Source organism: Mangifera indica, chromosome 1 (assembly GCF_011075055.1).
Source record: "Mangifera indica cultivar Alphonso chromosome 1, CATAS_Mindica_2.1, whole genome shotgun sequence".
Classification (NCBI taxonomy): Eukaryota; Viridiplantae; Streptophyta; class Magnoliopsida; order Sapindales; family Anacardiaceae; genus Mangifera; species Mangifera indica.
In genome coordinates this window covers 29,062,380-29,089,935 of record NC_058137.1, presented here as the reverse complement: position 1 = coordinate 29,089,935, position 27,556 = coordinate 29,062,380, and the positions used below count along the sequence as shown (strand labels likewise).

At 34.5% G+C, this 27,556-nt stretch overlaps 5 protein-coding genes across 15 annotated transcripts; 1 reads left to right on the top strand and 4 right to left on the bottom strand.

Moving 5' to 3' along the window:
* Window positions 1-1,476: 1,476 nt before the first annotated feature.
* Window positions 1,477-8,363, bottom strand: LOC123220535. 6 transcript variants are annotated; one of them, XM_044642802.1, is made up of 4 exons: window positions 4,325-8,363; window positions 3,507-3,760; window positions 2,122-3,426; window positions 1,477-2,036 (listed from the first exon to the last, which is right to left on the bottom strand). In XM_044642802.1, the coding sequence occupies exon 1, from the start codon at window positions 6,239-6,241 to the stop codon at window positions 4,661-4,663; it is 1,581 nt and encodes a 526-aa protein (XP_044498737.1). In that variant the 5' UTR covers window positions 6,242-8,363; the 3' UTR covers window positions 1,477-2,036; window positions 2,122-3,426; window positions 3,507-3,760; window positions 4,325-4,660. The 6 variants fall into 6 exon arrangements, with proteins under 6 accessions (XP_044498737.1, XP_044498720.1, XP_044498729.1 ...); XM_044642785.1 differs by having other exon boundaries at window positions 3,507-8,363; XM_044642794.1 differs by having other exon boundaries at window positions 3,269-3,426; window positions 3,507-8,363.
* Window positions 8,364-8,638: 275 nt separating this feature from the next.
* LOC123228912 (E3 ubiquitin-protein ligase At4g11680-like) lies at window positions 8,639-11,864 on the bottom strand. Of its 5 annotated transcripts, none has more exons than XM_044654418.1 (4): window positions 11,644-11,864; window positions 10,379-11,517; window positions 9,740-10,130; window positions 8,639-9,205 (listed from the first exon to the last, which is right to left on the bottom strand). In XM_044654418.1, exons 2-4 carry the CDS (start codon window positions 10,891-10,893, stop codon window positions 9,059-9,061), a joined length of 1,053 nt encoding a protein of 350 aa, XP_044510353.1. In that variant the 5' UTR covers window positions 10,894-11,517; window positions 11,644-11,864; the 3' UTR covers window positions 8,639-9,058. The 5 variants fall into 5 exon arrangements, with proteins under 5 accessions (XP_044510353.1, XP_044510368.1, XP_044510375.1 ...); XM_044654433.1 differs by having other exon boundaries at window positions 10,379-10,865; window positions 11,124-11,863; XM_044654440.1 differs by having other exon boundaries at window positions 10,379-10,847; window positions 11,124-11,863.
* A 2,912-nt stretch (window positions 11,865-14,776) lies between these two features.
* LOC123217780 (protein CWC15 homolog) lies at window positions 14,777-18,285 on the top strand. The gene is made up of 8 exons (XM_044638910.1): window positions 14,777-14,903; window positions 15,029-15,188; window positions 16,980-17,086; window positions 17,170-17,211; window positions 17,288-17,375; window positions 17,465-17,555; window positions 17,697-17,797; window positions 17,901-18,285. The coding sequence occupies exons 2-8, from the start codon at window positions 15,058-15,060 to the stop codon at window positions 18,022-18,024; spliced, it is 684 nt and encodes a 227-aa protein (XP_044494845.1). The 5' UTR covers window positions 14,777-14,903; window positions 15,029-15,057; the 3' UTR covers window positions 18,025-18,285.
* Window positions 18,286-18,625: 340 nt separating this feature from the next.
* LOC123217764 lies at window positions 18,626-21,831 on the bottom strand. 2 transcript variants are annotated; one of them, XM_044638894.1, is made up of 3 exons: window positions 21,584-21,831; window positions 19,517-21,517; window positions 18,626-19,066 (listed from the first exon to the last, which is right to left on the bottom strand). In XM_044638894.1, exons 2-3 carry the CDS (start codon window positions 21,389-21,391, stop codon window positions 18,956-18,958), a joined length of 1,986 nt encoding a protein of 661 aa, XP_044494829.1. In that variant the 5' UTR covers window positions 21,392-21,517; window positions 21,584-21,831; the 3' UTR covers window positions 18,626-18,955. The 2 variants fall into 2 exon arrangements, with proteins under 2 accessions (XP_044494829.1, XP_044494836.1); XM_044638901.1 differs by having other exon boundaries at window positions 21,679-21,827.
* An 819-nt stretch (window positions 21,832-22,650) lies between these two features.
* Window positions 22,651-27,364, bottom strand: LOC123193809 (ABC transporter G family member 26). The gene is made up of 9 exons (XM_044606869.1): window positions 27,149-27,364; window positions 26,492-26,778; window positions 26,245-26,400; window positions 25,967-26,150; window positions 24,930-25,208; window positions 24,546-24,830; window positions 24,078-24,362; window positions 23,901-24,008; window positions 22,651-23,214 (listed from the first exon to the last, which is right to left on the bottom strand). The coding sequence occupies exons 1-9, from the start codon at window positions 27,335-27,337 to the stop codon at window positions 22,945-22,947; spliced, it is 2,043 nt and encodes a 680-aa protein (XP_044462804.1). The 5' UTR covers window positions 27,338-27,364; the 3' UTR covers window positions 22,651-22,944.
* Window positions 27,365-27,556: the final 192 nt, after the last annotated feature.

The window sequence follows — 27,556 nt, the reverse complement described above, 5'->3', positions numbered from 1 at the left end:
ATAAGGTAAAATACTAAGACAATGTGTTAGAAAAATATAACAAAATTTCACTTGGTTTAACATATTATACACTTAGACTACATGTTAGAAAAAGAACTAATTATTATAAAATATATTATTATATGATTATATAATTTTATTAATAATAATAAAATTATTTAATTATATAATAATATTTATTTACGGGTTATTATCCTAATTTAAAAATCATGAAATAATTATCCCTGTATTATTATAGTGAAAGGGATGAACTTCAAGACAATAAAAAATGGATTCGATATACTCATAGTATAATATGTATGAACAAAATTAAATTTGAATAGTTTATTACGGCCAAAGGACTATTTTCTATTTAGGTTTCGTGTAAAGACAAATATACACTCACAAGATTTTAAATATTTATCCAAGGTTTAATAATTTTTTACACACCAACAAATCTTTTATTAGGGTTAAGGATAAAATCGTTTTTTATCAATAATATTAAAATAAATAAAATTATATTTCATTTCTCTTTTCTCCTCATAGTTTAGAAAATTAACAATTTCTTTAATTTTTCCTCCTAGGGTTTGGAAAACAAATCTGATGAACAACGGCTCCCCTCTCCGATGTTTCTCTCCCAACAACTCTTTCTCCCGCAACGACAAAGAATAAAACCTTCGTTTAGACAATGAAGGTGTCCAAACGAGACAATGAAAGACGGTATTTTATCATCCAGATTTGGATGACTAACGTCTATCTTTCATCATCCTCGTCATTTGCATTCAACAGTGACGATAGGAGAAAAGAGATACAACGATGGAGATGGTGAGCACGTTTAAGGTGGAAAGAGGCGATCACTAATGGTTAGAGAGTTGGAGAAAAAAAAACTAGGTTTGAAGCGAAAATGTGTTTTCGAAAAAAAAAAACTTTAAACAAAGGTGAAACTGTTATTTTTTAAACTAATAAAAAAAGATAAAATTATATTTTTTTAATAATATTATTAAAATGACAATTGTACTCTTATATATAAAAACAATTTTAATGAAAATTTAAAAATAAAAAAATATTTAGATTTTTACAACCCTACGAGTGTATGTTTAAAAATGGGACCCTTTGGTGGGAAATAGTCCTTCTGCCGTAACATAACTCATTTCAATGCAGAAAGTGAAGAATTGGTTGCATTAATGTTGATCTTGAGGAAAATTTTTCAAACATGTAGTTCATGGTTTGAATGGTGTACTTAATTTATAAATTTTCAATGCCAATCTTCATTATCAGATCAGTAATAATTTAATGTATTAAAAAAATCATTCAATCAACACATCAGTCATTAATACTTCTCCAATTTTGTTCTTGCTCGTAGTAATGATATTATGTTATTGAGTGTTTATATTATAATAATTTTTGCCAACTTCTACCAAGAACAAAAGAAACTAAATAACACATTACAAGAATGTATAAAATGAAATCTATTTATGCGCTTGTGATATTTGAATATGCGATCATTCCCAAATTATATATGCTTTAGGTCAACAAGATACATGTATGTCTGGCCACAAATTGCAAGATGTGAATCTGTATGTTGCACACTTTAAAAATACCACTACTATATCCATCCTAAGCTGCTACAAAAGCTAATCAACAACTTGCATCTGTCAACACCCTTCAATAAATAAAAGAAGAAGAACAATCAGAAGAAGAAGAAGAAGAATCACTAAAGCCAACGGAGTAAGAACTAGTTTGTTTTCAACTTTATTCCAGGAACATGTTTTTTTGTCAATCCAATTGACAAACGTTTTAGTTAACTTTTTGGTTTATATTGAAAGATTTGACATTTCTATCATTATTACATGCCAAAGCTCACATTCAGCTAAGAAATTGAATTAATCATTTGTGACTTGTGAAAATTCATAAACAACCACGAAATAAGTTTCAGGTGGTTCAGTATAAGAGGGACCTCAAAAACTGCTTGCAACTTGCATAAAACTGCTGCCACAACTGTGGTTAAAACCGGAACCATGCCATCTTGCTTCAGCAAAGCAACCTCTAAGCAATTCCTGCAGCAAGCACCATGATTGTTAGTGGCATTAATCATTCTAAAAGTAGCAATTCTAAATACAATTTTAAGGTTAGTAAGTGTACTTGAAGTAGCCAGTCTTGTATTGCAGTGCATACCCCATATTGATTTCAGGTTAAAAACAAATTTGAATTTAACCAGGACATCGTTTCTGATAAAATGCTTCAATTCATTTCTAGGAAGCATTACATCTCCAGATTAAACATCTTAGTTCAATGCTACCAAAAAGTTTGGCAGCCATTTTTTTTTTTTTTAAATCTTTTCTTCAGAGCAATATATTCGAAGGTATCCAGAAACTTGTTAATAATACACATACAGTATATTTGAGTCCATAAGCCATTTAATAAGGAAAGGGTTCAATACCAGACACAATAATTCAAGAGCATATGATGATGTCAGGACTCAGGAGTTTCATGTGTAGTGTTTCCTTTATATTTTGACAGGAAATTGTTATGACACTAAGACAGAATGATGTTTTAATGGCATAGTTAGGTATCTGAAAAAAGATAATGAAACTGCTATATCCTATACCAGTAACAAGACTACACTACAAAATCAATGCTTATTGGACTGGTGAAGACGAAAATCATTGTTTTGAGTTCCTGCCGAACCCAACATTAATCAAGTTTCCTTGTTAGTGCATTGTTCTATGACCTTCAACAGGATCACTTGGATATAGATATGATGTAAAATGAATCCTTTTCTATCAGTAGAAAGAGATATATGTATCAAAATACATTTTAATAAGAGGAATAAGTTGTTCTTAACCCAAAACAGATAGAAGAGAAGAAATGTATGGGCTTGCAGTACATGGCACCATGTGGCTTTCTATTTGAATGTACTAAAGGGCACAATTTTTTACCAGGCCAAGTCATTTAGGGAAAACTCTGAAAACAATCAAACCATTGCCATTATGTAACACTTGGTTTTTGTGAAAGTTGGCAAAGGGCTCCTATGAGTGAAACTTTTCAATGTTTCAGAGCAGAGTATAGTTTCTTCATTGTTTGAGAAAGAACAAACAGTATTTTAGATTTAGAAACTGAAAGCTACATCTGCACAACTTAATGCTAAAGACATCAAAAATTCGGAACAGAAATGATAACTCAGCATAAAGACAACTATGAAACATCAGCTGAAACTAACCATCCAAACAAAATAGTATTCTAACATCATATGGTCCATAAGATATTTTCACAGAAGAATTCAGGCCACCTTACTGTTAAATCTTCCTCTCTGGATAAAACCATGGTACAGCTGTTAATCCACAATGGCAAGGCTGAGAGCACAAAACTCAACATTTTCAGCTATCAAACTCTGGGTTCCAAAGACACAAGAGACATCTCCCGTTTGGAGATCAAAATTATAAGAATCTTAAAAAAAGGGATTATAAATGTCAAACAAATATACAGGACAACAATGTATAACTTACGAATCATACAGGACTGCTAACCTGTTAGTAAAGAAATAGAAGGTTTACAATTGTCCTGTTCCATATTCTCCAGCAAATTAAGCAAGTGCTCATTATACTGGATAGCAAGCAACTCAGTTGGAACCATAAAAGCTGCCTACAGAAGAGGCAAATCTACCATAATTAAACTACATATCATATAAACACACTACAAAATCCTAAATGCTGTGAACCACAACAAGACCAGCACTGTTCTTTTCATCACCAGTGGAGAGGGAGAGTTAAGGCAACGAATCCTGCCATGCCAAAATAACTTGTAAGCAATTGAAAAGAACAGCCTGCAGTGTTAAGGGAACTAGGAATCAAATGAAGAAAGAAGTCGCAGTTGCAGAAGGAGCTGAGTGTCAAATGTCTTAGTTTTGTAACTTTTATTAACCAAAGGAAAAAACGACATTGTTCTTTTCAAAAAAAAATTACAGTTTGGTCCGGTTTCATTTCCACCCAAAATGGACCATAAACCAACCTTAAGCCTTTTGTTCAGTTTGCCCAACCCAAACCAAACCACAATTTTCCAGTGGTTCAGTCCGGTTTGAACCATTTTTCGCACACCCCTACTATTTTCAGATCTTCATCTAACTGTCAGTTTAGAATCTTGAATTATTATTTACTATTCAAGATTCCAATCTAATTTCTAAATTGGTTCAATAATCTCAGTTAGGGTAGAATTTTTATTATGCATTATTCAAGATTCTCATCTAATATTACCTAATTGCTCATGTTATAAGATAAATATTCATCATTAGACTGAAAAAGATTCTAGTCTAAACAGATAACATAACCATTCATTCATGAATTTCTACCTGCTAAAGCAAAAATCAGGGTGATGTGGACTGAACTATTTGAAAAAGAGATAATGAAGGAAGAAGGCAAAACCAGAAGGAAGAAATTCACAATCAAGAAAGAAGAGAGGAATTAGGGAGAACCGCGAATAGGCAGAGAGAAAAACAGAAAGCAACTTGATTGTATTTTTTCAATAAATTCCCAATCTATACAATTAGTCAACATTATATAGTGGCATTCTTTATATTTCATAACATCTAAACGACATCGTTTCCTTTCTAATTTCTATTTATCCATTTATTTACTTCAAACACTTCCAACCTGTATCAATTCCCCCTCCTCAAGCTTCCTTGTCCTCAAGGAAGAGTTTCGAAATGTGAAGTCTCTTTAAGCCACCACACAAGTTTCTCTAAGGAAATGAGGATGTTATCTTCAACATAATTGCCAAATATCTGGCACCCCATGAAAACAGAATGGTAACACAAGAGAACATTAACCATGTAAACAATGTAAAAACCAACATAAACAACTTCTTGTGGCACCACAATGAACAGACCAAGCTCCTCACCACACACATACTGTCCCAATTCATGACATTTGTTGAATTGTCTCCCAAGAATCGTCTCATACATCTCAACCATTTGAATCTGTAACAATGTTAGGGATTTTTTGTGAGTCTCTTCCAAAGAAGCATTCACCCCATTGGACAGCTCAAGGGCTACAAGTAATGTGATACCAATTCCAGCTACATTAACACCCTTCCAAAGGCCCGAATATCCAGCTTTGCCCTCAAATTTTTTAATTACATGACTAGTTCCATAGGGAGGAAGCTCAAAGGCAGCAAGAATCACTTCATCTAAAGTAAATGATCCTGATTGAAAGGACTGGGGTTGCTCCCATTGTTTTGTATTAGTATCACTGATCCTTTTTCTCTTGTGTGCAAGTGTTGTAGTTCCAAGTTTATTTCTGAATATTTGATGGAAATAGTAGTAAGCGCCTTGAGATGCAACAGTATTCAAGTCACGCTCAGTTAGTTGCGACGCCTTTACCTCATTCACCACAGAAAACTCTTCAAAGCTGATGGGACATTCACTGCAATCAATGGAAACAACTTTTAATATAAACTTTGGAAGTTTCTGAATGAGTGCCTTCACTGCTTCTTCTTGAGCTATAGTTAGATAAAGTCCAAGTCGGTATGCTACAACATCTTCGCCAACGCCTCTCATCTTCGCCAATGCTATACAAAAAGTCTCTCCACCCTTTGACGGCAAACCAAACTCCTTCATTTTGGGCAATATTAACAACTCAGCATTAACACTCTCTTTCTTTTTCTTTTTCTTTTTCTTTACCTTTACCTTCACTGATCTAACTCGCATATTTCGTTGTCTCAATGAGCCATCACAATTATGCACCACATACTTTCTCTCTTGGATTGATACATGTTCTGCATTTGTCTTGAATTCACCTTGAAAGTGACCATAATTAGTTACCGCCACCATTTCCACAGGCACTTTCATCTCTAACAATTGAAACCTGTCTTCCAGATATTCTACAATAGTTTCCTCTTCAGTTAACTCAATTTTAAGTTCAAGATTTTCAACAACTTCTTCTGTGTCAACCCTATCTTCCAGATATTCCATAACAGTTTCCTCTTCAATTAACTCAATTTTATGTTCAAGATTTTTAGCAACTTCTTCTGTGTTTGCTTCAGCTAGGTTAAAATTCTGTTCAAAATTTTCAATCCGTGGCAGACTCGAACCTCTAATCAAGTTGTTGATCTCATCAAAGGACTCCATTAGCATCCTATGAGAAGCGTCAAAGGACTCCATTAGCAACCTCTGAAAACGCGTCTCTGATTCTTGCAACGCCTTTTGCAATGCCTCCCATACATACTGTAATATTTCTTGCTCAAATTCTTGGTCTGTTTCTTCAACCATGGCGGAGGATCACGGCTCTGATACCAATTGATGTGGACTGAACTATTTGAAAAAGAGATAACGAAGGAAGAAATTCACAATCAAGAAAGAAGAGAGGAATTAGAGAGAACCGAGAATAGGCAGAGAGAAAAACAGAAAGCAACTTGATTGTATTTTTTCAATAAATTCCCAATCTGTACAATTAGTCAACATTATATAGTGGCATTCTTTATATTTTATAACATTTAAACGACATCGTTTCCTTCCTAATTTCTATTTATCCATTTATTTACTTCAAACACTTCCAACCTGTATCACAAGGCTTACAGGATCTTCATTTGCAGAAATTGAAATGCCATTGACATCAATCCCAAACTCTAACTTGGATTCAACTTTATGGTATGTCCAACTAAGGAGGCTAGAAATTTGATCATCAGAGAGGCTCCTCTCTCCCCATATTTATGTTGTAGCCAAGGGAGCTGCTGATCAGTGGGGCACAACCACACAACCATTAACAAATGATGGAGGCATAAGATCTAGTCCCACATCTTTCTTCAAAATTTGCTTAATCATAAGTTTCTGGCTCAATTCAGATTTTTCATTCCACCATTCCCTACCTTATAAAGCTCAAACCCTCTCCTTCCTGTCCTTCCATTTACCTCTTCATTCTCCCTTTATAACTTCTTACCATCAAACTCATTAGAAAACTTAGCATAAATCATTTCCAAGCATTCATGAGAAAGCTCAATCTTACCACCATTTCCAGTCCCCCTTATAGTAAACCCACTTCTATCATCCATATCAATATATCGAGCATCACTTTCCACCTTATCCTCATCAATCCCATAAAATCTTTTTCCAAACACTCCCTAACCACATCATGGAAATCAATCCCACCACACTTTAGCCTTTCCCTGCCTTCTTTTTTCCTCTCCCTGGACTTAGACTTCATATAACACATTACAAAAGATGCATTCTCCACTATATTCTTTACATTCACCTCCTTCCACCATGGCAACACTTAAGCCAACTTCACATGTGCTTCAAACAACTCCAAGTATCATTTTCTACATGTTCCAAGCACACAATGGACCTCCTTGGCAACATCCTCAATCTTCAAACTAACCCCATTCAACTCCACCACAAACACCATAACAGCTGCCACTAATGGTATTGGTCTCCTCGCAGTCGTCAAAATCCACTTCACCATGCAATTCAACAAAAACACTCCCTGTTGTCTCATCTGCTCCAACTTATTCCTCCCCAATTCAACCAATTTTGACAATTTCGAATTACTAATTTACTTAACAGTTTCTCAATCATAATCACAATATCAAATTCAGGCAACTTCAAATTCAAAAACTCAACCACTCAGCGTAACCGTTCTTTCCCATTCAAAACAGACACAATGTCAGCGCGAGGTAATAATTTATTCTCAATTCTCAAAACAACATAACCACACGCCCCAATTAAAACTGGAGACCACTCTCCTAACTCAAATTCACCCTCAATAATTTTACCAATCATAATTTTGACATCAACAGACCGTTGCCCGACCAAATGTAATTTACAAGTAATTTCATCTATTAATTTATTCGATTCGTAGACTTTTTTTTATCATTATAGTTAAGGATGGAACCCGTACCGGCAGACCTGACTTGGATATAAGTTCCGATAGGACCATCGCAACCGTGGATTTGGGGGTCAAAATTGTCGAACGATTGTACCATGCCGCACAATGGGCGTATCAGATTACAGGATATGTGATCGTGGGTTAGAGATTTTGGCGGGCAGCTTGTGCACAACATTTTTAAAGGTGTTTAGTTCTTGAGAAAACTCCAATGCAGTTGATGGTTGAAAACAAAAACCCTAGCAAAACCTGTATTTCACTTTCACTAGGGGAAGAAAATAAATAAACTTCGAAGAAATCAGAAGAATTTGAAGCGGAGGGAAAATATGAAGCAGCTAAATGAAGTTGGAGGAAGTGAGAGTAAGAGCAAGTAAGGTTGGAGTCGAAGGAGACGGCACCAAAGCTCAGTCTCTCTGCCTGCTATTCCTTCCGTAGCCGATTTTGTGAGTGCGAACGAAGAGTGAGAGTCTAGATGGCTAAGGCGGTAAGGTACTAAAATTAAAGGTTATTTTTGGTCTTATGAATGATACAATACGACATATAAATCCATACTATATTGAAAATTGACAGAAAAAAGATGAAGTCCTCCCCGTATACATATTTGTATTAAATATAAAATAAATTATTAAATTATATGATAATATATTAATATTATAATATTATTTTCTTTTCATAAAATTGAGTGTTCGTCCAAAGATATTTTAATAAAATCTGTGTCAGCTTCTATCCAGAACAAAATATTAAATAAACAACACATTTTAAGAATGTATAAAATGCACATATTGAAATGTTTTCAAGCATTATTTCATTTAAAGTACAAATTTTCCTCTTACAAAGATTATATAAAATAAAAAAAACTCAATCATAGTAGTATGTATAAGTAGAAATGTACTGTACTATAAACATTTCAGCTACTGGTGAGCTCCATGTACAAGCAATACACTCACTCAAGTAACTGAGTAAATACAGGAAAATCACACCATATTTGAGAAAAAAAATTGCAAAAATACCTAATTAAAATTTTTCTATTTGGGATTTTTTTTTTCAATCATGTTTCATATGCAAATGGATGAATATTAATCGGTACAAATAAATCAATGTGTTATCATCTAATCACGTAATCATATATTAACACATCAATTTATTTATATCTGGCTGGTATTAACCATTTGTATATGTAATATTTTTTTTTTTGGTCAATGTTGCTTCTATCTTTCCAGTTCTTGTTTACATAAGGGGCAACAAGAGATAATTCTGAGCCATTGATCCACACATCTGAGATGAAACATATGTGAACATGGCAGCTGCCTCACTTCTTCCTTCTCTCTGTATTTTGCCAAACATATACAACACTCCTGAAAACATAAGAAAATTCCATAGTTAGACCATTTTAATATAAACTGACAATGTTTTGAGTAATATTATATATATTAACGGATTGATTTAACGGTTGACATATTGTCATATAATTTAATTGTTTACTTCTTCTCTAATTCAAAATCATCGATTATATGATAATGCAATAGTTTGTTAGTAATAAATAATTATTCTAATATTATTAGATCAATGATTACTGACATATAGATGTAGATTTGATCTAAGTTGAACTCTAGCTCAATCTTAGATCAAATCCATAATATCTTATTTAAGTTCATTCGAGTTAATGCACAATTTCATTGAAGAGTTACCAATGAAGTGAATAATATCATCAAATACGTGAATAGTATCATTGACTAGATAAACAATGTCACCGAATAGACTAATAAACCAATATCAAACTAAACTAAAGTTTTAGTTTGAGATCGACTCATTTGAGTGGTAGTGATAGATTTGAATTGAGCTAGGTCATTCATGAAATTCTACTTGCTAAAGTTTAGATCTGGGCTTACAGGATCTTCATTTGAAGAGGTTGAATTGCCATTGACATCATTCCCAATCTCTAACTTGGATTCAACTTGCTTGTATCTCCAACTGGGGAGGCTAGAAATTTGATCATCAGAGGCTCCTCTCTCAGAAGACCCCATGTTCATGTTGTAGCCAAGGGAGCTGCTAATCAGTGGCACACAACAACACAACAACAGAAACAGAAGGAATGGAAATGAGTAGCTGAGAGCATTCCAGGCAAGCAGAGAGATGCAGAGAACATGTAGATTTGGTGCTCGATGGAAAGACCCAAATCTTGAATCAAAAACCCAAACATTCCCCATCACAAACCAGATTGCAAAGAACAGCTCTAAAGAAGTCCTGCATTTGTTCATCAAATGAGAGCACCTGCACATACTATTACATTAATTAACACAAGTACGCATAAATTGTTGTGAGAAATGTCAATTGGAGAGGTTGTTGGATTGTCTCATATTGTTTGAAAAGAGGGAAGGCGTTAGCATACAAGTGTGACGAAATATCTCGTCCCTCTTAACTAACTTTAGAGGTGGGAGGTTCTAGGGAAACACAGAGTTCAAAGATTCATTAATGGATTAAAACTCGAGTTTGTTTGATGCTAAAAAGATTCAAAATGTAAAGGGTACCTGGATTCTTCACTGCTTCTCTGTTGTTCAACATCAGAGAACCTGAAGCTATCTGCCTGAGTCACATGAAGGTGCTTGTAGCGCCCATAAAGCAACAAAAGACTGAGCAGGCAACCAACATCATACCCAACAATCCAAATTCTCATGGGCCAAACTGGCTTCTCCCTTTTAGAGATTGACAGAGTGAATGTTATGATGCTTATTTGAATGACCAGAGCCATGAACTCCAGCATCATCCAAGTGCTTGAATTGAAAGGGTTCGACCCGAGATCCGACCTTGATCCATTCTGGTAATGAAACACCCTCCTCAAGAAGCTGAACCACCTTGCTCTAGATATCCTCATGGCCATTCTTATCAAGAATGATGAGGCCGAGGGTGCTGCAGCTCTAGCAGGCCTATTTCGAGCACCCACAATCATTCTATCTTCTGCAGGTGCCGAACTTGACGAGAATGATGAAACATGTACATCTGAATTACATAACGAGTCTGCTGGTAAGAAGCAACGAGTATTCATTGTAAAGGGTTTCAAAGCTTCAAACCTTGCTACTGGCCTAATTCTTCAACTTTATATGAACAAGACTGGAATCACAAATCACAAATATTGCATTGAATTTGATTGACATCCGCAAAATTCATGTTTCCACAACACTTTCATGGATAATTTATGATCACAGTCATGAGAATTCAATGAAACAAGAAAGAAAAAAATTAATTTCCGAGAGCACCAACGAGAAACCAACTTACAAATCCTCAAGATTCAGCCACAAACAGTTGGCGAGCTGGCTGGCTCTGTATGTGCTTCAAATAAAGAGCCCCACAATCAAATCTCCAAAAACCCACAACCGGAAACCTTTCAAGAAGCTCAGTTTAGGCACAAAACACATAGAGGCTTGAAACTGAAGAAGGTATATAAGGGAAGGAGGGGACAAAGCAAAGAAGAGATGTAAAATACAAGATGGGAAGGTGAGGTTGGGTAATTCAGATGGTGACTGCAAAAGGGTTTTGCTTTGATTCAAAGGGAATTATAAGATCAGAGAGGTTTGTTTGGAGGGAAGAAGATAACGGTTGGCCTAACTATAAGCAAAAAGGAAAGGTTAAGGCCATCATACAGCGACGCCTTCATCAACTTCAAGTCTATCTGATTAAAAAAACCCAACAAACAGATATTAGACATATTAAACTGAATCAAGTAGGCTGATTAATTGTAAAAAGATTTGAATTCTGGCGGGTGGCAGTAAGGTTTTATGGTGGGGGCTTTGGCCACCTAATTCAACGAGCAGTTTTGTATAATATTGAAGTAGCTGCCATGGCCCTCCTGTTTTGTGCGTTGTTTTCGGCCACATCTTTGCTGCAGTAGGCCATCCTCAAATTGGTTGTTGCATCGCAGAAGCTCGTGGCAGGCTTCAAGGGGGTCAGGGGTCCTACTACACTGTCTGGATGACATCACTATCTCGAAGCCCAGATCAAGGCTTATAGAGTATATCATGAAAATTTTGAAGATTATCTCTTTAAAATAACATTACTAGTCAGGCATAATGTTTTTTTTTTTTAGCTTACAGCGATGGATAATCATTATATCACTATATGTAATATATTATCATTTATATTCCAAATTTGAAATTAATATATTTTTCTTATTTTTTATATTATATTTTATAATTTAAACTAATCATCAAATCTTATTAAACTCAAATTTAAAATTGATTTTAATCATTAGATCTAATTAACTTGTAATTGAATTAAATAGACCACATTGAATTACCATTAGGTCCAAACGATCCATCAACTGTGACTTTTATAATTGTAATTCTGAAGATTTAAATATAAATAACCATCTAATATTTATTTATTTAATAATATGATTAAATTTTCAAAATGACTGATATATTTCATCAGTATTATTAAATCATAAATAGTAAATAGTGTTGGTGTCATTCCACACGCTATAATAAAATATTATTTTTTTGAATAATTTTAGAAAAGCCATTTTAAAGTCAAAAGTGGCAAGTATTGTTTGGGCCAGCATTTCATTATAAGCCACAGACCAAATCCCGGTTTAGGTTTTAGACAAAGAATTCTAGGGTTTGTTTAAAAGTATTTTCAGTAAAAATAGTTTTATATTTTATATAAATATAATTAACATTTTTTATTGAGATCATATAATTTTTTTTCTACAAGAAATATTTAACATGTTTATATAATTTACTTCAATTTTTCATTTATTTAAATTATATAAATATTTTTTTAATGTGTTAACCATAAGTATAAACTATGATTTAAATGTTTTTATGTATTTATATTATTGGATTATAAATAAAAAAAATATTAAATCATATAATTATGCATTAATATTTATATTTAGTATTAATAAAAAAATATTATTAATTTAAAGATTATAGGGCAGCCGTGGAAACGTGGTAGATAATTGAAAATTGCTTCTAATAACATCTTAAATATGCCTTAAGAAAGAATAAATTTTGACTAATTAATTAATTAACTTTGAAATTTATTTACTCTTGGAAGTCACATTGAGTGCACAACTAAATTTCTTTAGGTCCCTTACAATTAGGGTTACATTTGATTTGGAGTGAGTTTTAATAGCACTCAACTTTATATCGATATAATCTAAAAAAATAAATTAGAGATAAATAAACTGAGATTCAAATTCAAATCGAAAATAATTTTATTTTTAATTTGATTTGAATCAATTCAAATTCTGTTTGTTTTATAAAAATGATTTAATAAACTTAACTCATCCAATTTAAGTTTAAATATTTGAGATTGATATAAATATTAATATGTTATCATATGATTTAATAAAATAATTATATAAATATTCTTGATAATTGAATATTGCTTCCATTAGCATCTTAAACATGCCTTGAGAAAGGAATTTTGGCCCAATTAATTAATTAACTTTGAGATTTATTTATTCATTGATAAATCACACGTGATCGCAACAGAGGTTAAATAAGATTCAATTTAAAATTAATTCAAATTTAAAAAAAATATTTTAAAATTGAGAAATTGAAATTCAAATGTAATTAAAAAATAATTTTATTTTAAATTTAATTCGAATTATTTTGAATTTAACTCATTTTAAGAAAACGAGTTTAGTCTTATACTTAAACTCAATTCATTCAATTCAAATTCAAATTTGAACTCAAACAACTCATATCAAATCCCATCTTACATACAAGTAACCCAAAATTACTATGATGCTTGCCAAAATTTTATAATAAGATTAGTGAATCCAAAAACTTAGAACACAAAATGATTTTAAAAAAAAAGGTGTGACCAGGCTTAATGTTTCCTTCTTTGACTCAAATTTGACCTCATGGACCACTCCCTTGAGGCAATGTGTCGATTTCAAGATTAACAATGAATTAAATTAGAAATATGTCTTGGTCTAAGATTTGGTATGATAGTCACATAAGACATACAAGTTTGACATGATGGAATGACAAACTGACAAGGAAGCCCTACCATTGCTTAAATTAAATGCACAATTTCAATCCAGACAAAGCATCCAATTCTTGAGGTTATTTTGGTAATTTGATAAGTGATACTTCGATTTTTTTTATGGGTCCCCATGCGTCAAAGATTTGTACTCAATATTGTATGGTTAGAATAAATTGTCTCTTTTATCTCTTTGGCATAGTTGATGCGATAAATTATAAATAGAATAATATTATAAATTATCATTTTCATGATATTTGAATTGTTTATCATATTATATAGCAAAATTTTAATTTTTTAATTTTTTATATTATACATCATATATCACATTATATGATATATTTTTTAAATAATAATAATAAAATAAATAAAAAATCAAATTATCATATCATCATTTTACAAACACTTACTAAAATTCTAAAGTTCTCAAAAACACCCATACTATATCTCACTTTTAAAAATATATGTATCGATCCATATCAATTATATATAATATTATATTGTATGAGATATGTACTATATTATATAATTTTTGGATAACTTATAATACATATTATTATATATATATATATATATATTATATCGTACAATATATGTCATGTATCATAAGATACTAATGATTAAAGTTATTGCCTCTAAAATGTAACTTAAATGAAAAAACTAAGTACACCTAAGCAATAAAAGATGACATGAGTTTGAAACATGCTATGTATTAACTATATATTAATATCAAACTTTTGAATTATCTAATATAATAGTTATAAAATCAGTCACTAGATATAATGTTTTATCTATTTGTTATGGTTAATTTACAAAAAATATATATATATATATATATATATATTATTATATAATTAAATAACCTAATTGTTTAATTTCTCATTAATTCACCCATATTTGAATTCATATGAGTGCCTTGTTTAGCCCAATTTTTAACTGATTAGGCCCAAACCAACTCAGACAACTCCAAGCCCCAAAAGTATAACTCAGATCCGATTCATACACCGACTCGGGTTCCTTTTTTGTTTTCGACCCCGAAAGAGAACCAGAACAATCAGATTACCGGTAAAAACCCTAATTCCTTTCTGGATTTTTGTTTAAAATCAACGAGAAATGTTTAATATCTCTTACCTTTGTTGCTTTTGTTCCTTAAGAAAGCGATTTTGTGAATATGGGTTTGGGCTTTGCAGAGTAATATAGCGATTGTAAACGAAACGACATGACGACCGCGGCTCGACCAACATGGGCACCGGCTAAAGGAGGCAATGAACAAGGTGGGACCAGGATTTTCGGGCCGTCTCAGAAATACTCGTCCAGGGACCTTGCAGCTCATACAAACTTAAAGCCCAGGTTTTTAATTAGCAATAACATGACGTTGTTGAATTCAATTTGAGTGAAAAAAAAAAAGAAGAAGATTAGAATACGGGGTCGTGTTGGAATTGGGTATGTTTGGATAATTGGATGAGGACATGATACTGAATTAGCCATGTAGAATGTTGGCCCTCGTTTAACTGTTATTAGGATAATTTGTATTGTAACACCCTAGTCAAATCCCATATTGACAAAGTACAGAATAGACTATGGATATATGCAGACATCACACATCGCTTAAGAATGTTAAAAGAAGATGAGTTAAATACCTTGTAAGCTTTCTAAATCGTAAAGACATGATGAATTGTGTGTTCCATGCAGACAATATCTTGAATGGGCCAGGTTATTGGACCAGATGGTATTAGTATTGGTATTGTGTATGTTTGCATGATTTGATCATTGGAGGAGGATGGGGTGTTCGAAGCAATGTGGTTTGTAGCTGACATGATACTGTATGAAGCATTGTAGAATAATAATAATTGTTTAATTGTAGGAATTAGAAATAATATGTGTTGATTTGATATGTGATACGGGATGGAAATGGTACCGGCTGTGATTGGGCTGTTGGACTAGGTGAAATTGTTATTGAGAAAATTAGTTTATATATGACATGATATGGTGTAAAGAATATAGAATAATGAACTTAATTTAATTACAATGTTGTTATTGGTGTTTTATATGTCTATGTTGCATGATTCAATCAGTGGAGGAGGATGGGGTGTTTGAAACAATGTAGTTTTATCTGCTGTATGAAGCATTAAAGAATAATGATATTTGTTCAGTTGTATGAATTATAAATAATATGTGTTGACTTGATTTGTGATAAGGGATGGTAATGGTAACAGCTTGTATGGGCTGTTGGACAAGGTAAAATTGTTGCAGAGAAAGGTAGTTTATACATGACATGATATGGTGTAAAAATATAGAATTATAAACTTAATTTAATGGTGAATTTGAATAGTTTAGGTGCTGATTTGATTCAATGAGAATTTTATGATATGGGATGCTATCAGTTTTGGATATGTTTGAAATTTTGGATGAGGAGGAGCAATTATAGAAGAGTATTAGTTTGACATGATGCTATCAGTATTGTAGGATGATGATCTTAATTTATTGAAGTTAGGTTATTGGATGCAGTTGCTCTTGATGATTTTTTTTTCACTTGAGTTCCCCAAACTTTTTGGAGGTTGTGTTTGCTAGGAGAAGCGATTGGTTAAATATTTGAGGTCCATTTATCAAGCTTTCTATTGTTCTTTTTTTTAGTGAACTGTCATTGTTTGCTTGTTACAATGAATGTTTATCTGGTTTGATGATAGAGATATGCAATACTAGAGTTTTGTTTAGAATTTCCTAAAAGAGAAGGTCAAATCAATGATTGCCTAGGTAGTATAGTATAGAATTGCCATGAGAAGCAGCCTGTCCACTGAATTTGTGAGTTGTTCAGAACAGTTAAGATGAGATAGGGATAAATTGCCTGTATAGGGAGATGGGTGCATGTGTGTGGGTGTGTTGCGTGGAGGGGTGGTGGAGTTTGCATGTTTTCAGAGTGTAATACGAGTGAAGCTCAAGTGGGGTTCTGTACTTGATATTTGTCAGTGTGTTTTGAGAAATATTTTTCTTTGCCAGAATTGTGTTATATGTGGCATTGATCTAGTAAACTGTGGAAAATCTTGGTTTTATATGCAAGAAATAAGTTTTTTTTATATATTTGTTCTTTGGCCCATGTTCAATTTGTGAAGCTTTTCTCTGATTTTTATCTGCTTTTTTCAGAAAAGAAGGGCAAGACACTCAGGATGAATTGCAGAAGAGGAACCTTAGGGATGACCTAGAAGAGCGTGAACGGAGGCATCTCTCATCAAAGGATAAGTCATACATCGGTAATATTGCTTTGAAACCTTGATTATGTTGTCTACTTTTATTGTCAATCAAGTTTATTTAATCAGTATGCTCATTGTTGCAGATGACAGAGATCGCAGGAGGAGTAGCCATCTTCTGTTGGAAGGTGAACAAGCCTACTTTACTGCTGCTAATGAATGGACTGTTTTAAGTGCTTCACTAACTATATTTGCTGGCTGTAGGGAGTAAGAGAGAAAATGAAGACCGGCAAATTCCACGCAATGTAGATGCTGATGATTCTGATGTGGAAGTAAAAAGTGATGATGAGAGGTTGTTTCTCTTGGTCAATATTTATTTCTTGCCTCCTTCTTAAGTGAACAGAGCATCCTTTTCTAAATGTTCATGTTATTTAATGCTAGTGATGACGATGATGATGAGGATGACACTGAAGCTCTTTTGGCCGAGCTTGAACAAATTAAGAAGGAAAGAGCAGAAGAGAAGCTCCGGAAGGTTGTTATATATATCATTCTTCCTTCATGAGCATTTTAAAGCTTCATCAAAGTTGTGAGTTGGCCGTTGAAGGCCACAGATTGAGCTTTAGAATGCCTGAGTTTAACTAATAACAATAAATTTACTTTTATGGTTATGCAGGAAAAACAACAGTGGGAAGAAGAGGCTAAAGTCAAGGAAGCAGAGCTTCTTCGAGGAAATCCGTTGCTGAATAATCCAACTTCCTTTAATGTTAAAAGGAGGTTAGTAGCTACATCAATCAATTTTCCTGATGATTCTATAATGAAGATTGGAGTCTTCTACGCTTTTAAGTGTTCCATTCTCTTAACATTCTTGATGCTTCAGGTGGGATGACGATGTGGTCTTCAAGAACCAAGCTCGCGGCGAAACCAAGACTCCCAAGCGCTTCATCAATGACACCATCAGAAATGACTTCCATCGGAAATTCCTGCAAAAATACATGAAGTAACTCTGCTGTTCAAGTTAGACCTTGGGGTTGGCTGAAAAAACTGATTGGAAATCCTTCTTGTATTATTAGTTGACATTGTGGTGGGTTGAATTTTAGGAGTCAACTTGTATTAAGAGTCTCTATATGAAGCTGGAAATGGATGCATCATTCAAAGTCCGGATGATTTCTGGAACATTATTTTGCCTATGGAGTTAAGTGTTGAGTTAACTGCTGCGCCGTAACTTTATTGATAATTGGTGATTGGTATTTCCTTTCTGATAACTGAAGTTCATTTTTTTAAGGGGCGATGTCCCCAGGTTCTGATCTCAAACTACTTCAGGTCATGTTGTTAGGATTAGATTCAAACTAAGTTGACTCGGTTTTTGCTTGAATGAGTTGAACTTAGCTCAAGTTTGAGTCGAGTGGCTTGAATCTAGTGAGTTGTTAGAAAGTTGTCAGTAATTTTTTCTTATTTGGAGATTTTTTGTCTTATCTAGTGACTTTTCTTTTTCACAAACAATTCATTTACGTATCTGACAATCCTATCTTTTTCTTTTCCATCAGTTTCTAATAGCTTATCCAGTGAAAAGTATGAATTCAAATTCAGGCTAGACTTTTTGAATTGTCAAACTATATGAAAGAATCACTAACTATATGTTCCAAACATAGGGCCTTAACAAGTTTTTACAAATTGAATTTACAACTTTGAATCTGAACACACTTACGTGATCTCAACCATAAAAAAGGAAAAAGAAGCCATACTCTAGTGGTATATATAAATAAGAACAAATGTGAAGCACACCATGCTGAGGAAGAAGCAGAGCCAACAACTTGATGCATATACTAATTGGCAACCACTATTGTATCTTGACCGAAGCAACTCTAACTACTGTACATGAGGTCTCCACATGGCTGCAAATAAATATGAATGGGAAGCAGCCAATAGGAGAGACTAAACTGCATTCTCCTGGTTACTTTTCTTTGGTTGCTCCAGAACAAATTCAGCATACAAATCTTTCAGAGCAATCACAACTGTCGTTATCAGCGGCCCCATAATCGCTCCCTGCAGAGTGTTAGAAAAAATATGTAAACCCAACAACCAGCAGTAACAGTATTTCTGATCAAGCAATTTGTCAATATTTCCATGTAAACTATGTAAGTTATAAATGCTAACAAATCCAAAAAATGTGTTAAAACATTACAAATTGGACAAAATGTGAAAAATGCAAGAATTGACTTAAGAATGATCAGTAGTCAAGGGTGAATGATCAGTACCGGATTTTTCAAAACTGATAGCAATAACTATTACAAACTGTGCCCTATTTATAATACCAAGACGAAATTGTGTCCTAGTGAATAGGGATGCTTTAGAGGGATGTAAATCAGAGTGTTCAGTATTCATTTGGAAAACGATTCTTTTGAACTGTCGAAACAAAAAAAAAGAGTTGCATATCTTAAGAGGAAATTTGAGGAGAAACCATTGATAAATAAAGTAAGAAATATGATGAATTACCTCCAATGCAGATGGAAACACTGTCATTCCACCAATTATGCTGAGTCCTGTGAGGTATGCACTATAACCAGGTATATCCTCCTGAATTTCAGATGCTCCATATTCCATAAGTGAAAGATGAATAACGGACAAGATGATTGCCAATATATATCTACTTTCAAGCAGAAGCTGGACAGCAGCTGGTATTGTTGCAAACCAAGATGGAAAGATTGGTAAAAGTGGGCTAATGAAAGCAAGGATGGTTGACATATACAAGAAGTGTATTTTGTACAGTCTAAACAATAGCCATGTAAGACATCCCTGAAAAAATGCAATTTCAGCTGTGGCCAAAAGAACACCAGAAACAGCATTATCAATAACTTCAACGCATCTGATCCTTGCAGACTGAGAAATTGGAAGCATACACATTACTTGTTCTGTTACTCCACCAGACTCTGATGTGATAAGATAATACAAAAGCCACAAGAATATCATCAACTGAGACACAAAATTGAAAACCTCTGCAGCTCCTGATATTATGGAATATCCAATGGAGAGCATAAGCTTCGCACTGCCACCTAAGACTGATGCACTACTAGCAAATAAACTTTGCAACACATTCGCTCCTTGAGCAGCGAACTCTTTCGCCTTCTCAACTAGATCCACTCTGGTGATCATCAATTCTTGAAAAATAGCATTCAGTTCTGCATAAATTTGTCCCCATTCTCGATTGCGAATGCTCTTCCTTAAACTCACAAGTTTCTCAGTATATGGAGAGGGTGTCATCAAAGCAGTTGATTTCCCTGAGGAATTACCAGACGGAACTATCACGATCTGCTTAATCCCCATAACAAATTCAGTCAAGTTGTACTGCATCGCCAGGCTATCTATCTGTTCAGACACGGTCTGATAAACTGTAGTAGTGTATCTATCCACCATTCCAGGCAAATCATTCTCCTCCATCCATTGTTTAACACCCATTCTTTCAGCATAATTACTCTGCTCAACATGTGATTTTATTGAAAACACAGCATCTTTTCCTTCAACACCGATCTTGTAAGAGAAAAATATCATTCCACTCAAAAACACTACAATCATACCAACAATCAATCCAATTGCAACAATGGTTTCTAACCTTTTCAATATGCCTCTTGTGAAAAATGCGCTGATTGAACTACGCCTAAAACTATTGCTCCTAAATGATGAAACGGCAGACAAAGTTGAATCGACATTTCTAGTAGTAAACAAAAATCCCAAACCAAGTATCAGCAATGATCCAAAACCACCAATCCTCTCATAAGTAATCACAAACACACCAAAAGACATTAGCCACCTAAGTAACTTTGAAAATCCACTTCGAATACTTCTAGGACGATTATGTTTCGGTCTTTTTAGAAACACCTTTAAGAAAACATCCTTAATATCTACTAGGGTACCAATGAAAACCTTAAACATAGAGACAGGAATAGCAAGCACAGTCTCAGTAAGGCCAAGTTTCAATGGCTCACTCCAAAACGCCACAAGGGCTTGTTGAATACCTCTCAGTGGAATTGAACACAATATCGCCCACTGAATTGGCCTAAGATACTCTTGCAATAGCTTGCATATAAAGTAGAGAATAAAAATAGTGAAAGCAAGACCAGCATGAGCCATGGCTATATATAAAGCAAGTCTCACCTGAGGATCACCAGATAATGTGTTTTCATGATCTGGGCCAGTGGAATTTCTCTTCTCCGATTGCATCACTGGCGGCACTTGGGGTTCAGTTGGTGGCGCGTGAGACGGAGGGTTTGGTGAAGGCTCACGAATTGAGGCTGATCTAAACATGTCCTGCCAAGGAAGAGTTGTAGATCCGGATTTCCCATCTGGGTCCCCTGAATACGGCACTAACTCCATACCAAAAGCAGAAATCTTGGATCTTTACAAGAAAGATTGGACTTTAGATAGACAAGTGTTCTCTTCTCCTTGTTTTGATTTTTGCTTGAAAGAATTTTTTTCTTGACCAATCCCCAACCGACGCAACTGCATACAGATAGATTAGTTCTATATAATGCAAACAAAACAAAACACAAAGAGGAGGGAACTGACAGAACGATGATGAGTCAGATGCAGATACACTAAAATTTCTCCTAAGTGGGAAAGATAGGAAATTTATTCGAGACATATCTAGATTAAATTCATACTGTGAAGATCTTATCTGATCCAAAGAGTAACTCCGGAAAGAGATAGTCTCTACAATCTTAAGGGTACTCCTTAAAACAAAAAGGGATAGTACTAAAATTTCTTAATGGCTTGCAATGGTCACTGTTCAAGAGAAAAAAGCATATGATTTCTTCATCATTATTATTCATTAAGATGCAATTATGTAAAGATATTTATCATCAAAATTATAAAAATGAATTTACAATTTTACATTTTTACTTGTGAGGCCAAAATGTAAGATAATCAAAATTTTGTCTTATACAGAAGAAAATGGAGAATAGTCCTAAAGGCGAATCATTAGCATTTTCACATGTCTCGTTTTCCTTGTCTTTATTCTTTTTACTTTCTGCAACACGCTGTCAGTTGTCACTTCCAGAGAGCAACTGTTGGAAAAACTTCCATGTTCTGACAGCATTTGTAGGGTCAACTGCAAGTCTTCAACTGCCTTCAGCCATTGGAGTGGATTTCTTGTTTTATCATCCCAAACGACATGAGATGTTTATCAAAAGTATTATCCTCTCATTCAATAGGCTACCCCTAGCATACTAGGTAATTCATACTTGGCAAGTTCATCATAACTTATGTATTGTGGGGATCTAAATTTTATAAAAGGTTCAAAAATTTCATCTTCTGAGTTATAGATTTTCAAAGAAATATGTGACGGTGGTAGAAAGATTTAGTCATGGGGTGCAAAGGCGAAACCCTTGCAGTATATACTTAAGGGATAAATTTCTCATTACACTTGGGCAAATATAACGGGTAGAATATGAGAACTATGGTTAAACTAATATGTAACTGCAGAAAAAGTGCGGCCTATTGGGAACACAGAATTTGCGGGTACGGTTGCTTTCAACTATGGTTTCATCTAAAAACTACAATAAAATGTTTATATAAAGAGAGAAGAAAAATAGACACTGTTAAGTGTTGCAAATATAGAAAAAATAGACCCTCGTTCACCTTGTAATAATCTTCTTTCATTCAAAGTAAAAATTTCTCCATGGTTTGCCTGTATCCTCTTTGTGTGTTATAGTGTCACATAAAATGAAATAATAGAAAACAATAAAAAATTAGTTTATAAAAATAATTTTCAGGAGTGTCGAGGAAATTAAAACTCTTTGAAATTCAGTATAGGATTGTTTGAATTTCCAGGAAGTTTTGTACAAGTGAACACCATTCAGCATTTTCAAGAAGATGTTTCATCTTCATTATTATGATCTTCTTATCTTGTCAGTGTCTGTATGATCCACTTAAAAATGACATACATTAATCCTCCTGCGAAGGCAAAAGTATGTGCAAATTCTATATCCCAGGGCCATGGCTAGTAGCACCCAAACTTCTTCCAAGCCACCTTTCAGGTTCACTGTGTTGAATGAAGGTGAGCTCTGCAATGTCCGGCATCCTCCTTTGCTTTCGCATTCATACAACTGATCTCCAGAATATTGCACTTTTAGAAGCAGTCTAAACCCGTAGTACATGAAGGAGAGGTACTTCAACCACTGCATAAATTTTGGTATGTGCTGCAATCAGAACATACGAGTCAGTTATGGAAAAGTGCCATTATCATTCAAATTGGCAATACTTTCATGCAGGAATGGATTTGATCTAAAGTGAGCTTAGAGTCAGCTTGAGCTCAAATTAAAGCTATAATATCCAGTTTGAACTTGAAATCAGTTTTGTTTAAACCAGTGTACAATATCATCTTAGGGTTGTCTATGGGATAAATATTATTATTGAAGGAGTAAACAATGTCACTGATATCAACTCAAATTGGTGTTCAACTAAATTTGATCTAAATCTAAGTTAAAGCTTCAATTCGATGACTCGGCTCAAGTTAAATTTGAATCTTTCTCCGGTGATACTATTCATTCCATTAATGATACTATTCATTTGATAAAATGACCTATGACTAATCTGAATGAGTTGAAGCTCAAACTTGAGCTAGTAATTTGGGATTCAAACTAAACTCAAACCAATTCTTGTTCAAGCTCTTTTTGAATCCCCTCTTAATGAATAATGTCACCAGATAAATAAACAAGTCGATCCTGAATCAAACTCTTAAGGTTGAGTTCTAATTCAAAATCAACATGGGCAAGGAGAATTGTGAATTCGATTTTAGCTAGTTCAGATAAGATCCGACCCTAACTTTATGTCCTCATTTACCCTAGAATTAGCTTTAGAATTCATACATGCCAGTCTAAAATACCTGGACGTAGTAGCCTCCTGTGAGAAGAAACAGCATCAGGATCAAAGAAGCAATCATTCCAGCTCTCTTAATACTCAAAACTGCAGCTCCAAAAAGCTCTCCTGCCCCCTAATCAAAGCAAGAAAAATCATTCAATCTCAAACCTTACCGAAAATGACTCGGATTTGCTTCACTTACTTGGCTTGTAACAGCTATCAGAACTATAGCAAACAGTGTCAGGAAGAAGCAGGGAACTGTTCTTTTGAAGCCAGCCATGAAGTATACAATAACCATGAACATTGTCGGATAGAAAACATGTGCCACCATGTCACTCAGAGTGCTGCAGACATAATATACACTTAATCTGTACATATCTGCTTTCCTTTCTTTCACCAAATAAATCTTTTCAAATGGAAACACATAGACCGCTCCGAATATCGATGACGATGTCCAGAAAATGCATATGTAGAACAATAGACCAACCTGGAATTGAATGAATGTGTATGTCAGAATTTTGTTTGAAGTTTCGGTTAGCATTGTGAAATGCAGTGGCGGACCAAAGGGGTCAGCTGGTCAGCTGACCTCCCTTGACCTTGACCTTGACCCTTTTAAGTTTTATTTCTAGGGCGGTCAGCAGCGAAAATGTTGCTGGTTATGGAGAATTACTTGATCTCTGAGCTGAGACTCAGTGGCAGTGCTGGATTTCCACCAAAGAAGGCCCAACAATACAGCAACTCCAATAGCTTGAATCAGTCTTAGCCTGTCAAAGTAATCTCTACACCTTTCTCTGAAAGTTCTCTTGTAAATGATCATGAACTGTTCACACCAGGACAGTGTCCAGTCTTTCTTAACTTGGATAGCCACTTGAAGATCCTCTGGTGCTTTTGTGTTTCTATGATTCTCTTCCTTCTCTTTTGGCTCTATTTGAGTTCTGTATTTGAGTTGCAGGTACTAAAGATCATATGAAAACAAATTATGAGAGCAGAGAAATCAAGAGTAACTGAATCTAGCTGGGAAGATAGATAACAAATAAAAGTGTTGGTTTTTTACTTTGATGATAGCCCTTTCAGAATCAGAAGCTCCTTGAGAAGCCATTAAAGCTTCAGGAACACTGATGTCATTCACCTGGCCTGTTGCTAAATCCAGCAAGAACTCTGCAGGATTCATTGCTATTTCTGGGATGAAGCTCAAAGATGAAAAATAGCCCATAGACTCTCTAGCCTTCCCATAGTATACTGGATAGCCTTGTGATATTAGCAAAAGTTTATCAAACATGTGAAACATTCTGCTTGATGGCTGGTGGATTGTTGTGATCACTGTCCTTCCTGCCTATAAACCATCAAACAGTGTCTTTCAAAAATAAGAGTTATAGTTTCGGAAAAGTTGCACGAAGCATGGATTGAAATTCCGGAACGCCCCAAGGGGGCATCTTGAGTGGGAAAGGTAGAGGGCACCTAAGCAAGAGGACATGAGTTTGAATATTGTTGGAAGTTATATCAAGATTAAACTTGGTGCGGGCTAGGTCATTGTATGTAAGGTTACACTAATTTGGTATGATTATGTTTTACCTAAATACGCCGGTTTGACTCAAATGAGAGTTTTTTGTTATTAAAAAAACTTAAACCGGATTGATTAAGACTTAAGACAAGCCCAATCTAGATTTGTCTCAAACTTAACTAGTAATTGAACTAGATTGAATCATGGTCCATTTCGGTTAAATTTGGATGCTAACATCAACACAAAAAATTTAAAATTTTTTGCAAAGGCTGAGATTTTGAGTCTCAACCTTTGCATACGGTGAGAAGAACCACCACACCACATGAAAGTTTAGTTTATCGTTTTTTTAATTTAATCTATCTTTTGTACTTTTAAGAAAAATAAAAAATTTTGTAATATAGATATCATTAGTTAATTCAAACTATATATATAGTGCTTAATTATGCAAAATTGTTTTAAACATTATTTTTAATATTTATTTAAACAGTTCATCAGTTCAACTATTAGTTGAACCAAACCACCCCTTCACTAGGTAGATATCCAGTCGGACTCTCGTAACATTAGCACCAATTCTAAGTCAGCTCAGATACCTGTGCAAGTTTTTGAAGAATTTGGAGTAGTTTGCTGGCAGAGGTGGAATCAAGCCCTGAGGTTGGTTCATCAAGCAACAATAAAGAAGGATCAACCAGAATTTCAGAGCCAATGCTGGTTCTTTTTCTTTCTCCTCCAGATATTCCCTGAACAAAACCTCCTCCCACTCTGGTCTGACGACATCTATGGTTGATTATTCAGCAAAAATTATCAACTAAAACCATGTAAAAAGTTCATATTCAGAAGCTTTAAAATTGTAGTATTCTACCGTCCATACCTTTCCAGGCCAAGTTCCTTAACAATCATCTCAACTCTGGCATATTTTTGTTGCCTGGTCATGTTCCCTGGAAGCCTCAAAAATGCCGCAAACAGTAGAGTTTCTTCTACAGTTAACTGAGGGAATAATATATCATCTTGTGTCACAAATCCAATCCTGCAAAAACAAAACAAAAATGTAATTTATTATAAAATCAGATGGATTTTTCTACACTTTGGCAGTTGGTGTCATCGAATCGTGAACTAACCTTCTTTTGAGAGCAGGATTATAAGGAATGTCATTGAAAGTTATTTTCCCTGTAACATTTTCTGTCAATCTTCCTCCAATGATCTTCAACAAGGTTGTTTTCCCACTTCCTGAAGGACCCATTAGGGCCAGGATTTGACCAGGGCCAATGCTTCCTGTAATGCCCTTCAGGATTTGCTTGTAATCCTTCTCCAGGCTTAGCTGTGCGGCCACTTTCGACACCACTGCCTTCAGTGGATTCACAGTAGAAGCTTGGCTGTTTTTCACCTTGAACTCCACATCTTCAAACTGCATCATCATCATAATACGATCAGTCAGTTTCTCCCGTAAACATGATATGATCCTCTAGAAAAACATATTTAAAAACTAGCTATGAATTTGGACAGCCCAAAATATAAACTCTGACATACTACCATGCTTTGCAGGCTAGCGTTGGCCCTAGGTGAATACTATAATGCCAGGGTTTCCACCTGTGGCTTTAATATTAAATGGCATGAACTTTGAAATAATTGCACCTCAAAAACTAGATATTAAAATTGAAGAGAATGAAACCATATAAACTCATACGAAAAGTCATGCTTTCTGATACGAAACCCAAGTCCCATACCTTCCTAACAAAACGACTGCATTTTTTATTTGAAAATCAAAATTTAACTACCTTGAGAAATATGGGAAGCGGGTGATCTCTGTCAATGCTCGAAGTTGCATCCTCGATGTTAATCTCAGAGTACCTGTTTCTGAGGTAAGCTTGGGACATGAACTCGCTGTTGTGACCAAACCCATTGCTGCCTGCAATCTGCATAGACCCCATTGTTTCAATCTCAGCTTCTTCTCTTCCAATTTCCATGGTTCAGAAATGTAAATGAGATTTTGCAAGTGAATCAACTGTCACAAACCAGAAGCTTGGCTGTATATGAAGGGGCAGAGCAATGGTGGGTAGCCCACATGCTTTCCATGGCTACCATTTTGACTTGCCCTGTAACATGCCAAGAATATGACAATAATAATCGACACGCTCTTCTTGTACTGGTTCGATTATGTTATCATTATGGTGATTTTCTTATTA